The 13,534-nt window shown below is 55.0% G+C and overlaps 2 protein-coding genes across 3 annotated transcripts; one reads left to right on the top strand and one right to left on the bottom strand.

Moving 5' to 3' along the window:
• The first annotated feature begins 1,278 nt into the window (after positions 1 to 1,278).
• LOC128820806 (uncharacterized) lies at positions 1,279 to 3,441 on the top strand. 2 transcript variants are annotated; one of them, XM_054001615.1, is made up of 4 exons: positions 1,279 to 1,359; positions 1,801 to 1,908; positions 2,371 to 2,545; positions 3,267 to 3,441. In XM_054001615.1, exons 1-4 carry the CDS (start codon positions 1,332 to 1,334, stop codon positions 3,289 to 3,291), a joined length of 336 nt encoding a protein of 111 aa, XP_053857590.1. In that variant the 5' UTR covers positions 1,279 to 1,331; the 3' UTR covers positions 3,292 to 3,441. The 2 variants fall into 2 exon arrangements, with proteins under 2 accessions (XP_053857590.1, XP_053857589.1); XM_054001614.1 differs by lacking the exon at positions 3,267 to 3,441 and having other exon boundaries at positions 2,371 to 3,180.
• A 1,902-nt stretch (positions 3,442 to 5,343) lies between these two features.
• Positions 5,344 to 6,958, bottom strand: LOC128820666 (uncharacterized). The gene is made up of 3 exons (XM_054001468.1): positions 6,181 to 6,958; positions 5,979 to 6,099; positions 5,344 to 5,671 (listed from the first exon to the last, which is right to left on the bottom strand). Exons 1-3 carry the CDS (start codon positions 6,428 to 6,430, stop codon positions 5,344 to 5,346), a joined length of 699 nt encoding a protein of 232 aa, XP_053857443.1. The 5' UTR covers positions 6,431 to 6,958.
• Between the last annotated feature and the right edge of the window lie 6,576 nt (positions 6,959 to 13,534).

Below are 13,534 nucleotides of genomic sequence, written 5' to 3'. Positions count from 1 at the left end.
GGTTGCACAGCACCACAAGGACCGAGCAGTCAGTCCTTGAGCACAGCTGTTGCAGCAGCAGCGGTGGTGGCAGCAGTGGTGCTGGCATTGGGACAGCGGTGTCAGGACAGTGGTGGCAGCAAGAGCTGGGGACTGGCAGAGGGCAGGGCACCATGGCCCTTGCTCTGCGCCTCTTCCTCCCGCTCCTCCTGGCTGTGGCCCTGCCTGCCAGGGCTGCCCAGGCTGCTCCGCTGCAAGCGCGGGGAGCAGGTGAGCCGGCAGCCTGGCTCCCCTTTCCCGGGACAGCGCTCCCTGCTCCCTGGGAAGTGCTGGGGGATGGTTTTTCCCCTGGGCTTTAGGGAGGCTTTCCTCTGTGGGAGGGAGAGAGCCCCCATGGGCCCTGGGCTGCTCCAGCCGCCCTCCCAGGGATGTTGCACAAGGCAAGGAAATCGTGTGGAGAGTGGCCAGGAGCCAGCCCAGAGCTCCCCAGGCCCCTGTGCAGCTTTGGCCATTCTCATCTGGCCCCCACAGCCTTACCCAACCTCCTTGCAGTGCCCAGTTCCCAAAGGCACAGGGGGATCCCAGCAGAGCAGGAAATGGTTCTGATCTGTGATCCCTTCTAGTTTGGGATGGCGACATGGCTTATCTGGATGCCCCACTGGATGACAGCTTGAATCTCTTGGAGAATGCTGGAGGCAAGTTCTCTGTGTGCCTTTCCTGAGAGAATAATCAGTGCCTCATGAGCCATTTCCCTTAGCAGCATCACAGGGTTGAAAGATTCTGGAAAACTTGCCCGGCTCCATTCTGGATCCCTGAGGGATCCCACAGAATGGCTGTCAGTGGCAGGAAGGAGCATTGAGCTGTCCATCTTCCTCCCGTTTGCAATTCCAGTGTGCGCTTCCGTGTGCTCAGTGCAGCCAGGAAGAAGAGCAGAGAGGGAAGGGGCCGGGCCCAGGGCTGTGCCCCGGGGCTGTGCCTTTTGCAGCTCCTTTGCCGGCCCCAGGGTGCCTGAGCTGCTCCTGCTGCTGCTGCCAAGCCCTGGCCCTGCCTGGGGCTGGGTTTAGAGCTGCTGGCAGCTCCAGGGAATCCTTTCTCCCCCGAGGATGGCCCTGCAAGGGGCTCCTTCCATCCCAGTGTGGGGCCACCGCAGGCACGTGGTCCCCCTGGCCCTGCTCCTGAGTGGAAGGCAGAGCTGAGGGAGTGCTTTGGAGGGCACCAATCACCCAGGGGCACTCACTGCCACTCTGGCCTGAAGGGGACATGGAACAACTTTCTGTTAAGGTCCTTCTCTGTGGAAGAACGCAGGCACAGGAGACAAGAAATCCCTGGAGGCAGCCAGACACCTAGACCAGATGCTGAGTGATCTGGAGAGACGCCGTGGTGGGTGCATTTCCCTCAGCCTTCCCCTGGGACTCAGCAGCCGGGGGCTTTCCCTGCACATCTGGACACGCCGTGCCCGGCACAGAGGGAAGGGATCCATGGCAGCCTGGCTGCCCCGCTGCTGCTTTCCTGCCCTGCAGGGCTGTTTCCCAGCCTGGCCTGGCTGCAGCTTCTCCCCAGCCTCTGCAGGAAGGCATTTGGCACCAGCTGGCAGGGAGCCCAAACTGCACCATGGGCCTGAGATGCCTGCAATTTCCCGGTCTCCGCGTAGATCAGGAATGGCACCTGTTTGGAGAAGGGAGGGCCCTGTGGCAGCCCCAAGAGCCGTGGCCTTTTCCTGATCCTTATCCATATCTTTGAAAAGTAGAACTTGCTGAAGATGCCATCTCTCCAATGGGGAATGCTTCCACCTGATCCAGCTGTCCCTTTTCCTTTCTCCAGAGATGGACCAAAGGGCTTTGCTGAAGGCAGCACTTCCTGAAGGAAGCCGTGGCTCCGTGCCAGCCCCCGATACACGAAGGGAGGAGATGCCAGACAGTGCCACAGAAGGTGATTGCTGTGCCAGGCTCAGCCAGGCTGAGCAATCCTGCTGGGGTCCCTCTGTGGGAGACACGTCCTGAAACCTGGGAGTGGCTGCACGGGGTGCCCATGGTGGGGTCAGGGCAGAGAGGGAGAGCAAGGCTCCTGTGTGTCCTGACAGGGCCTGACTCTGTCCCCTGGGGCTGGGGGAGCTGTCACAGGGCAGGGAGGGCCAGGGCTGGCAGGGGCTGCTCAGGGATGGGTTTAGCCCGTGTCCCTCGAAGCAGCGACTGCCCAAGCAGCTGCGCTGGCCCCGGGCTCTCCTCCCGGCCTGCTGGGCTTTGTTGGGTGGCACAGCCTGTGCCAAGGGGCGGCAAGGGGCCTGCAGGCCCCAGCTCTGGGGGAAACAGAGAACGTCCTGGCCGTATCCACCGTGCTGCCAGCTCGGCAGTGCGGCACAGCACGGGCTCACGCTCCCCATTGCTCCCACAGACGTTATCACTGAAACAGGAATATTTGCCCCGGATCCAGTGCGCCTCCCAAGAATTGTCTGCCCCCAGGATGTGCGCAGGTCCTGCATGATAGGCACGGTGGTGACACTGTTCACCGTGCCCCTCGTGCTGACAGGCTGCTATCTTGGCATCCGGAAGCTGTACGAGAGCAGACGGTCAGTTGTTGATTTTTCTCCACAGCTTTCTTGTAACTCTGCTCATAGCATTGGTAGCCTGACTCGTAGTCATGCTGCACTGGAGCTGTGGCCAGTCCGTGGTTGTCCAAAGAACTCTGCTGAGGGCTCTGCTGCTGCCCAGTGCTTTCATTGGCCTCTTCATTGCTGGGCCTTGTCCTGGGGGGCCCGCTGGGGCTGCAGCCAGTGCTGGCTCCCACTGAGGCTGCCAGGCCAAGAGCAGCCCCGGGGGCACAGGGCAGAGGCAGAGCAAGTTCTCAACAGTATTTGGGCCACACAGCCCAGGACAGGACAGTGCTTATTTAGTAGCTCATGTAAAGTTTCATGGTGACAGTGATGTTACCGGACAAGCAAATCTGCTCCAGTTCAGTGTTCACAAAATCCAACCTGATGAAGGTTTAGCTTTGGCCTTGAGGCTTTGCTCTTTGTGTGAGCCCTGTTCTGGATTGATTCCCACTCAGTCTTGGAGCCTGTTTTGGGTGAAGGCTCATCCCGGCCCTGACCCTTGGCAGTTCTGGGCTCAAAGGCACCGCCGAGGCCGCACTGCACGTGACTGGGCTTCAGGGCTCCATCAGCAAAGGCCTTTGAGAAGTTTAAATTACTGTATTCTTACTATTTGGTTTTCTTTATGCAATTCCTTCCCTTTTTTTTAAACTTAGGTTTTTTTAAACTTAGTTTAAAAAAAAAAACAATTCTTTTCCAGTGCTTTTTCCAGTTATTTGATATAGTGAATGATGGCTGGACCATCGAGGATCTCGTCTCGACGGTGGTAGCTCTATTCCCCTTCCTCTCTTTTCTCTCTATTTCCCTTTTCTGTCCCTTCTATCGCATTTGCTGTTGGTACCTAAATAAAGGTGCATTTGTTGTGATTAAACTGATGGTCCCTTGCCATTTGCAGTTTTGCACTTTTGGGATCGGTTAACAAACCATCACAAACACCCTGCAAGAGTGGATCGTGACCGGTTGTGGGGGATCCTTCGCTCTCTTGGATGGGGGAGGGAGCAGGGAAATGGAATCAAGATGAGGCAGGGATCAGCCAGCCCCACGCCAGGCAGCGTTTTCTCCTCTGAGAGCTCCTCTGAGCTGAGCGAGCTGCTGAAGCCTGCGGAGCAAATGAGAGCCGGGACTGAGGGAAAGGCTGGCTGGGAAGGAGTCAGATAAACCCGTGTGGGCATTTCTCTTTCCAAGGGGCTCCTGGGGAGACAAAGGAGACAAGAAGGATTCCCCACCTCATGACATCTCCTTTTTTCCTTCAGTAGCCCTATTGCAGCCACTGCATACAAGACTTTACTTGATCCCCTTGATGCCAGGGATCACCAAGAACTTGAACCTTGCTGGAGTCCAGCCCTGCCTGCCTGGCACCGAGCAGAGGGGAAAGATGCAGAACCTGGGCAGGGGTTGAGTCAAATTGGCATTTTGCCACTTCTGACTTCCTCCCAGCTTTTGCAGCAGGGCGACAACGCCATCGCTGCAAACCACTCCCTTTGGCAAGGCACACGTGGACCTCGCTGGAAGCTCAGGGCTCTTGAAGGGGCTGCTGCAGTTGGCAACAGGAGCTGTTGTTGAACTTTTCACATTGCTTAACCCCCCCTGCCAAATGCCATCAAGTGGCTGAGGAAGGACACAAAAAGATTACCCTGGAGGAAGGGAGGCCAAAAGCTTGGAAAAGGATGAAAGAAATGCTCTGATCATGATGATGACAAAAAAATAGAACGATTTCTTTTTGACAGCAAATGAACACCCGCCGCCCTCCAGCCCTCCCAGCCTGGCAGGCCGAGCAGAGCCGTTTCCATGGCATGAGGTGCTGGCAGCCTGCAGAGAGAAACCAGAGAGCCACGGTCAGTCACAGAAGGCTCCTGTGCCCTGTCCTGCCATGGCCTGTGCCCGGGCCAGGCTGCTGGCTGTGCTCAGAGCCCAAACCTCCCGAGCCATTCTCTGTTTCGAGAGAAGGGCAGCGTGGCAGGCCACGTTCCACCTCCTCCGCTTCAGCACAGCACAGCAGCCTCCTCAGGAGCTGCAAGGGCGGGATGCCCGTGTGCCCGCTGCCCTCTGCCCGAAGCCCTTCTGCCAGCCCAGCTGTGGAGCCGGGTACCCACCTCTGCAGACCTGCTGCCAGGAGAGGAGCCGATCCCACACGAGGTCCTCGTCCTTCTTGAAGGGGATGTCCCTGCAGGCCGTGGCCCCTGGGGTAGCGCTGGCACTGGATGTGCTCCACGGACGGTGCAGGCGCTTCCCCATGCGGTCCGGGCACCAGGTGTAATCTTCCTGGGGAAACAAAGAACAATTGCATGAAAGTCAATTCAAAACAAGACCTGGAAACAAGAAAAACCTACACAGCCTGTCACCGTTTCACGGGCCTGAGGAGGGTCTGACCACTCCATGCGAGAATGAAACCTGTCCATGGGTGGGGAAAAACCCCACCTTTCCCGCCCGTAAACGCACCCCTTCCTCGAGGGCCTGCAAAGCAGACCAGCCTGGGCATGGCTTCGGAACCCATCCCCCTCTGCTGCCCCCATCCACATGGATGGATGCTTTGTCAGGCTGGCTGCCCCCGCCCCAGCCTGTGCCAGGCTGGCTGGCAGAAGCTGTCAGCAAGGCCAGGAGCCGGCTCCCCTTCCACAACATCTGTCCCCTGTCCCACCAAAAAGCAGCTCGGCAGCCGGGGGAAAAATTAATATTCCCCAGCGCCGCCGAGCGGGGAACCTGCGGCGCGTGGCCAGGCCGAGCCCTGCCATGCCTGGAAGCACGAGCATCCCCCCGCCCCTGCGCCGGCTGGGGACTCATCTTGATTTCATCGGGGCACAGAGCGTGTCCTCCAGGAAGGGGCCGCAGCCAAAGCCGCTCGGCTTTGCCCCGCCAGCGGCCAGCTCCAGGATGGTGCTCCCAGCTCCACGTGGTGCTCCAGAAGAACACGCCAGCTGTGCCTCGGCTTGCGGGGACATCCCGATGCCATTGAGCTGCAGGGGGATGTTTCCCCTGTTCCAGTCCGTGGCACCTTCACCGCACTGCCACCACTTCTCCAGTGGCACGGGGAGCACTGAGCCGCTCCCTCCACAACTCGCCGGGGACCAGCGGAAACATCTCCTCGGCTGCGCTCTCTCCTCCGTGCTGCGGCCGCAGGGAAACGCTCCGGGGTTTTCTTGGAGTGCCACCAGACGCGTGCAGCTGGTACTTGCTGGGCTCCTGGATCCTACTGAGCAGAGGGATGGATCTCTGCTGTCTCCTGGGCCAGGCAGGGCTCCTGCAGCCAAGAATGCTCAAAAAGGTCTTCCAGTGATGGCCTGTCTGCGGGGTCCATGGATAAACACCACCTGATGAGGTGCTGGCACTCTGCAGAGAGAAACCAGAAACCGCCGCTCAGTGGGACAAGGCTCCTGTCCATGCTCTCCCACATTCCACAGTGCCTAGGCCACACTAGGAGTGCTCAGAGCTGCAGCCAAAAGCTTCCCATCGATCCTCCCTTTTGGAGGAGAGCAGCACAGAGGCACACGTGCCACCTCCTCCAGCTAAGCCCAGGAGATCAACCGCCTCACTAGCTGCAAGAGCAGGACACTGATGTGCCAGCTGCCCCCTCCCAGCCCCGTTCCTCCTCCCGAGCCCTGAAGGCGCATCCCCACCTTGAGACACCCGGGGCGGGAAGAAGAGCTGGCCCCGGACGATGTCCTCGTTTGTGTGGAAAGGAAGGTGCCCGCAGACCAGGTGATAGAGCAGGATGCCCAGGGACCAGATGGTGGCTGGCTGGCCATGGTAGCAGCCAAAGAGGATCCACTCTGGTGGGCTGTACTCCGGCATCAGCCGGCCTGGGAGAGGCGGGACACAGACGGGATGGGACGGGAGTGGAGTGAGTGTGAGAGGGAGAAGGGGCATGGGGAGCGAGTGGAAAGTCGAGCGGAAAACCGATCGAGAGAAGCGCTGCTGCTGCTGCTGCTGCTGCTGCTGCTGCTGCTGCTGCGGAACCGCCGCAGCTCGCGAACGTTCCTCCGTTGCCCCCGCGAACCCAACGGAGGAGCCGCCGCACGCCCCGCGGAACGAAAGAGAGAAACAAACAAATAAAACCCCCAAGGAATTCCTATTAGAGAAGTAACCAAATCAAACAATGTAGCAATAAAGAAGAGTCTTGGCTTGTGGCTTCTTTCTTCTTTGGCTGAGGTGTAGCATTTCATGGGGAAGAATTGCCTCTTCTGACAATTTCTGACAGTTTTTGGACAGGAGTGGAGCATTTAATTTTCAAGTAGAATAGGGAAATTGTCTCAGTAATGTCATCTCTTTTCATCCTCTGTTGAGACAGTTGCAGGCTGCCAAAGGACATGGTCTGCAATGTGGAACTTGGGGCCAAGTTTGTTTTTCTGCCAGAGGATGAGGAAGGGAAGTATCCCAGAATCATGGAGTCGTGGCATGGTTTGGTGCGGCGTGGGTTTTCGCTCTCCCCGGCCGCACGCGGCTCTTGGGAGCCCGGCTGTGGCGTAGCTTCCACGTGCTGCCGGGGTTTGCTGCCGCGGGTTCCCGGACACGGCTCCGTGTCTCGGGTGCGTGGGCTGGCCAGCCGCTGTTACCGTGCACTAGGGACCCGGCAAAGAGGAAGGAATTTGTCCATTTGCTCCGTGCTTAGCAGGAACGGTTTATTGGTCACGTGGCGCGGTTCGATGGAAAGACGCGACCGCTCCCGGCACTCGCATGGGAGAAAATGGCGCCTGGGTGCCGGCAGGATAGGGCTTTATGGAGGGGCGGGGCGAGAGGATCCACGGCCTGCCGCCCAATAGGGGCGGCTGCCGTGGCGGTGACACCCGCAACAGCGACCAACCAGAGAACCCCGCAGGGGCGGGCGCCGAGCCAGAGCGGGCTGAGCGGGATCGTGTGGCTCGGGGCGGCCAGCACGGGGTTTCCCGGGGCCGGACGGCAGGGTGGTTACAGGAGCGGCACAGGGGTAAGAGCTGGCAGCAGGCAACATGGGGGCAGAAACCGCGGGGGGGGAACAACACGGGGGAAACGCGGGATTACAGAACTTGACTTATTTTAACATAAATTAAAAACCCTAATCTAAACCCAAACTCCGGGATGCAACAGTTTATGACATTGTTAAAGAGGGCGCAGACAGTCGGGAAACGCGGGAAACTGAAAAGAGCCCATCTGCTTTATTTCCCCCATCTCCCTGACCCCCACGGTCTGAAAATGCTAATCACTCTGCTGAAACCTCAGTTTCTAACCCCTTTCCTGATCCCTTTCACAGTTCTGGCTGTTCCCAAAAATGCTGTACCCCTTCTAACCCCTTCCCTCAACCCCCACGAGAAGACCCCCCACAAGATGGCGGCGGCTGCGTGGCGGGGGTCTTTGTCCCATCTCAAGATACCCAGGGCGGCGCGGCGGGGACTCCTCCTTCCCAGAATTCCTTCATGCCCCCCCCCCCCCGCCAGTCCCTGACCCTCCTTCCCTTTGTCCTGACCCCTCCTCCTCCTCCTCTCTTGCAGCAGACCAAACCCCTCCCAGGTGCTATTGCAGGTCTCCACCCACAGCACCGCCCCTCCAGGTGGTTCCTTCAGCTCCACCCCTCGAGGTTCCATCACTCGATCCTGCCCCGCTCCACACGGCATCACCAACCTCAGCCACTCCCACACAAACCTCCACCCCCGAGCCTCTGGACCCTGCCCCCCCATCTCCTGTTTCCCAATCCCCGGGCTCTGGTTCCCATAGCGAAAGGAAAGGCGGGGGAGCCGCGGCCGAGAAACAGAAAGCAGGCAGAGATTCAGATTCCCTGTTCCTAGCTCCAGTGTTATACAATGCAAGAGGACAAAACCCCAGGTGGGAACCACTTTCATACGAAAGCATAAAGGAACTCTGCAAAACAAAATGTGAATTTGGGCAAAAAAGTGAAATTTTAGGAGCATGTTAAAAGCAACTTTCAATTCTAACACCTGAGTTCCTGCTGATTTAAAGCGCTTGCTCAGTTGCTTGCTCCCTCCATCAGAATACAGATGGGATGGGAAAGAACTTGGAAAAGGTTTGCAGGAGACCTTCTTCCAGGAATTTTGCAGAGTCCTGATTATGCAAAAGATATAGAGGATGATGAGATCACCCTCGAACATCTTGTGGGTGAAGGGGACTGGAACCAAGCCCAAAAAAAAGCAGCAGGGATTCCAAAACCAGTGTTAGACCTCACAAAAAACGCAGCAGAACGGGCATTTCTTAGTATGCCTTCAAAGGAACCTATAATACCTTATATCGCTCTCAAGCAATCTGTTTCAGAGCCATTCATAGATTTTGTTGATCGAGTGAGAGACACGGTCGAGAAAAAGGTGGAAGGGCAAGAAGCACGAGATGAAATCACATTTGAAATTGTCACCACAAATGCAAATGAAGCCTGTTGGTGAGTTATCATGTCTCTTCCAGCATCCTCTCATCTACCTACGCTGGATCGGCTCATCGAGGAGTGCACAAGAAAAGCCACCCTGATGGCAGAGGACTTGGTGAAAAGTCCTCAGGAAAAAGTGGTTGCTCTGACATTGGCAACCCCAGAAACTACAACATCGAGTTCTCCTCCTCCCAAACGCAGGTGTTATTACTGCAGTGAGGAAGGCCATCTCATCAGCCAGTGCCCGTTTCGGGGGACAGCGCCTCCTCAGGGGGAGAGGGAGGGGGGGGAGAATTCTCCAACCAGCAAAAAAACTAATTGGGGAGCGCAGACCTACCCTGCGTGATGATACAAATGGGGTGGGTCAGGGGCGTGTTGGAGACCCCACAGATGACGGAGTGGCGTCAAACAGGAAACACCGCAAGGGAGGAAGAGAACCCTAATTCCTGTTTTTCCTTTATACTGGCAGAATTTTTATAGTTAGTTTATCCTGTTGTATGATTTCATTTCTCTTTCAGACTAGCAGGACGTCAATTCCTGCATTCCTGCTCCTCATTTGGCTCCAGAAAAGCAGGAGAATGAGGACTGGTTCGAGGGCATGTTTAAAGGCTGGCATCTTTCTGGGTGGGTGTTGTCCCTTCTAAAGGACATTTGTTATTTTGTAGTTGCAATTTTTTTTAGTTTTGCTATCATTTGGGATTTTTAAGCGAATCATTTTTAGCATTGCTTCCTCCAAGTTTGCAGCCTCCACAACTGTTGTAGTTGCTGCTGCCACCACGGGAGGAGAATGGTGGGAAGATGGAAAACAAAACAACACTGCAGTTTGATAGCCGCAGTTTCTCTTTCCCCCAAAGCTCCGTTCATTTTATTAAACAAAAAAGAGGGAGATATTGTAGTGTACAGCTACTCAAATGGAGCAAAAAGGCTTTGTGAATTTGAAATGGGAGTTTCTGTTTCCTAAACCTAAAGCTGGAGTTTCTATTCTGTATTTTTACGTGTATTCGTCCTTCCCCCTGAAGCTATTCCCATTGGATTTTACCTATAATGTATTCACACTGGGCATTGTTCTATTGGTCTCACCTTATCTCTTATTTTCCCCTATAAAAACTGTAACTCAACCCCCCTCCCAGGGTCACTGGTATGTGCGGCGTTCGAGCAAATGCAACCTGCTTTGGACTGCACAACAAGTGTCCAATCTCTTGAGTCTCTTTATTCCGGTCTTGATCGCGCTCTCTAAATAGCTCTGTCCGTATCAAACGAACCACAAAGGGGTTTGTCGCTTCTCTCTGGCTGCTCCTGCAAGTGCCTGGCCAGCACCCCGGGAAAGAGGAGCCGGGCGAAAACAAGGAAGTCGGAGAGACAAGAAGCAACAACACCTGTCTTGTAAACCAAGACTAATTTTGGCACCCAATGTGCAGCCCGACGGCATCAAGAGAAAAAGGGTGAAAGGAGAATAACAATTCTTGAGTAATTTTTTTTTTTTTTTTTGTACTGGATATAGAAACCTTGTTAGGTGTCACCGTGTGGTCTAGCTTACCCTGCTTTGGGTGGCACATGGTTGTGGCTACATTTTTCCCATCCTATAACTATGGCTACTGTGGCTGCTATCCAATTTGTTTCATGGGTTAATGTGGTGAGGAATTTATGGATTTTTAATTTCCTCTGGATGGTGGGCACATGGATTGGAGGCTACCACACACTAACTGTATGTGTTTGGAATTACTTTAATAATGGTACCCACTGTGTGGAAATTACACCAGGGGAAATTTTCTCCCAACCCCTCAGCCAGCTGGTTGGGTCTAGAGTGGTTGGTGTTGCTGATGTGCCTGTTAAGCCTATTCTATTTAGCATTCAGACGTAAGGGAAGATTGACTTGCATAACTATCGTAGCAGGGTGTCACCAGCGTGTTGATAATTAGCATTGACTCCATGATTCCAGAAGGCTGATCAATTGCTTTATTATATTATACTATACTGTACTACTAAGAAACACTCATCGCTCTTGCAGACAGTCCGATACAGACAGACCAGATTGGTTAATTGAAATCCAAACACCGTCACCATTGGCCAATTAAGAAATCACCCTTTGATAAACAAATCTCCATAACATATTCCACATGTGCACAACAACAGGTGCAGCAACTGAAGGCAAGAATTGTTTCTCATTCTTTTCTCTGAGCTTTCTCACAGCTTCTCACAGCTTCCCAGGAAAATCCTGGGAGAGCTCTCTCTCTCTGTTCAGAGGATATGTGATTACCACAGGTCAGTTGTGACAATGCAGGCCCAAGGACACCACGGTGACACCACGGAACATCATGGAACCAAGGGGCCATTGTGACACTGTGCTGCCTCATGGAATCAAGGAGACCATTGTGGAACTCGGGGGCCCCAAGGAGCCAAGGGTCCATGGTGACCTTGTGGAGCCCGCAGTGTCACAGAGGAGCCGTTGTGACACAGCGAGGGCGCACGGAGCCAAGGGGCCATTGTGACACATCAGGGCTTTGTGGAACCACAAAGCCATTGTGACATTGCAAGGCCTCATGGAAGCACGGGGCCATTGTGACACTGCAGAAGCAAGGGGGACATTGTGACACTCCAGAGCCTCATGGAACCAAGGAGACCATTGTGACATTGTGGGGTCCCACAAAACCAAGGAAACATGGAACAGGTCTGGCTGGCTGGGGCTCCTGGGGACCACCTGACAGGTCTGGCTGAGCTTGGCATGTCGAGGGCTGCTTCTCACCTGCCCCTGAAGCACTGGGGCTCTGGGCTTTCCTTCCTATGGGAGAGAACTGTCCTTCTCCTCCAGGGGCCCACTGACAGAATTGAGATTCCTCCTCCAAATTTCTTTATATGCAAAGATTGTTCCGAGATGAAACCTGCCAGGAGAGACAGGTCTGGCTGCCTTGGCCACCCAGGGGCCACCTCTCTTCTGCATTTGAAACACTGGGACCATGTGCTTTTCTTTCTTATGAAAAAAAACATCCATCTCGACCGGGCACCCATGGCCAAAATTGGGGATCTGCCTCCAGAATTCCCTATATCCAAGGATAGCTCCCAGACAGAAGCTGCCAGGACTGAGAAGTCTGGCTGACCTCTGAAACACTGGGGCTCTGTGCTTTTCTTCCTAATGAAAATAACTCCTCTTCCTGTCCAGGTGCTCATGGCCAAAATTGGGATTCCACCTCCAAAATTCCGTACATCCAAGGATTGCTCCCCAGTGAAAGCAGCCAGGACAGACAGGTCTGGCTGCCCTTGGCCTCTTGAGAGCTGCCTCTCACCTGCTATCCAAACATTGGGGCTCTGTGCCTTCCTTCCAATGGAAGAGAACGTTCTTTCTTCTCAAGGGGTCCGTGGTTAAAACTGAGATTCCTCCTCCCACATTCAATGAATCCAAGGATTCCTCCATGACAAAAGCTGCCAGGACAAACCGGTCGGGCTGGCTTGGCCTCCCAGGAGCCACCTCTCTCCTCTTCTGCTCCTGAAACACTAGGGCTCAGTGTTTTCCTTCCTATGGAAAAGAACCCTCCTTCTTATCTACAAAGATGAGGCCGAAATTGGGGTTCCACCTCTAAAATTCCCTATATCCAAGGGTTGCTCCCAGCCAAAATCTGCCAGTACCGTCAAGTCTGGCTGGCCTTGGCCTCTGGTGGCTGCCCCTGCCACACTGGGGCTTGGTTCCTTCCTTCCCATGGAGATACCTGTGACACTGTGGGGACCTCATGGAACCAAGGGGATCATTGTGGCACCACGGGAGCCCATGGAACCAAGGGGCCATGGTGACACAGCGGGGCTTCATGGACCCAGAGACCATCGTGACTCTGTGGGGCCTGATGGAACCATGGAGACCATGAGGACCCTTCAGGGCCGCGTGTCACCAAGGGGGCATTGTGACACCTCAGGGCTTCCTGGAAGCAAGGGACCACTGGGACACTGTGGGGCTCCATGGAACCGAAGGAACATGGAACAGGTCTGGCTGGCTTGGCCTCCCAGGGGCCACCTGACAGGTCTGGCTGATCTTGGAATGCCAAGGGCTGCCTCTCATCAGCTCCTGGAGCACTGGGGCTCCGTGCTTTCCTTACTATGGGAAAGAACTCTCCATCTTTTCAGATGCCCATTGCCAAAATTGGTACCCTCCCTAAAAAAAATCCTATAAGCAAGAGTATTTCTCAGAACAAATCCTCTCAACTCTGGCTGGCCTTGTCCTCTATTGGTCGCATCTAATCTGCCCCTGAAACAGTGGGGCTCTGTTCCTTCCTTGCTATGGAAAAAAAACAGCTTTCTTACCAAGGGACCATGGCCAAAATTAGAATTTGACTTCACAAATTCCCTGTATCCAAGGATTGCTCCCACACAAAAGTAGCCAGGACAGACAGGTCAGGCTGGCCCGGTCCTCTGGTGATTTTCTCTAGACTATGATCTGAATGTTTTCATTTGAAAACACCCTGGATAGGGCCCAGGGATCTGCCAAGGTGGGGTTCTGAGGCCTCAGGCACATGACCACTACCTATGGACAAAGGAGCTCTGTGCTCTGTGCTGTTGTGGTGGTTTTGCATCACACAAGTGATGTCCTGAGAGAAGCTGCTAGCAGTTTCTTCTGTGTCTGACAAAAAAAACCAATCAGT

Source organism: Vidua macroura, chromosome 30 (genome assembly GCF_024509145.1).
Source record: "Vidua macroura isolate BioBank_ID:100142 chromosome 30, ASM2450914v1, whole genome shotgun sequence".
NCBI lineage: Eukaryota > Metazoa > Chordata > Aves > Passeriformes > Viduidae > Vidua > Vidua macroura.
This window is presented reverse-complemented; position numbering and strand designations above follow the sequence as displayed.

Bases quoted from the DNA above. Each gene is read 5' to 3' on its own strand.
- LOC128820806 (XM_054001614.1), top strand. From the start codon at position 1,332: ATGCTGAGTGATCTGGAGAGACGCCGTG. The intron at 1,360-1,800 runs GTGGGTGCATTT...TCCTTTCTCCAG, and splicing joins TGATCTGGAGAGACGCCGTG to AGATGGACCAAAGGGCTTTG. The intron at 1,909-2,370 runs GTGATTGCTGTG...TTGCTCCCACAG, and splicing joins GCCAGACAGTGCCACAGAAG to ACGTTATCACTGAAACAGGA.
- LOC128820666 (XM_054001468.1), bottom strand. From the start codon at position 6,430: ATGCCCCTTCTCCCTCTCACACTCACTCCACTCCCGTCCCATCCCGTC. The intron at 6,100-6,180 runs GTGGGGATGCGC...CTGCTCTTGCAG, and splicing joins CCCGCCCCGGGTGTCTCAAG to CTAGTGAGGCGGTTGATCTC. The intron at 5,672-5,978 runs GTGTGGCCTAGG...CTGCGGCCGCAG, and splicing joins TGCAGCTCTGAGCACTCCTA to CACGGAGGAGAGAGCGCAGC.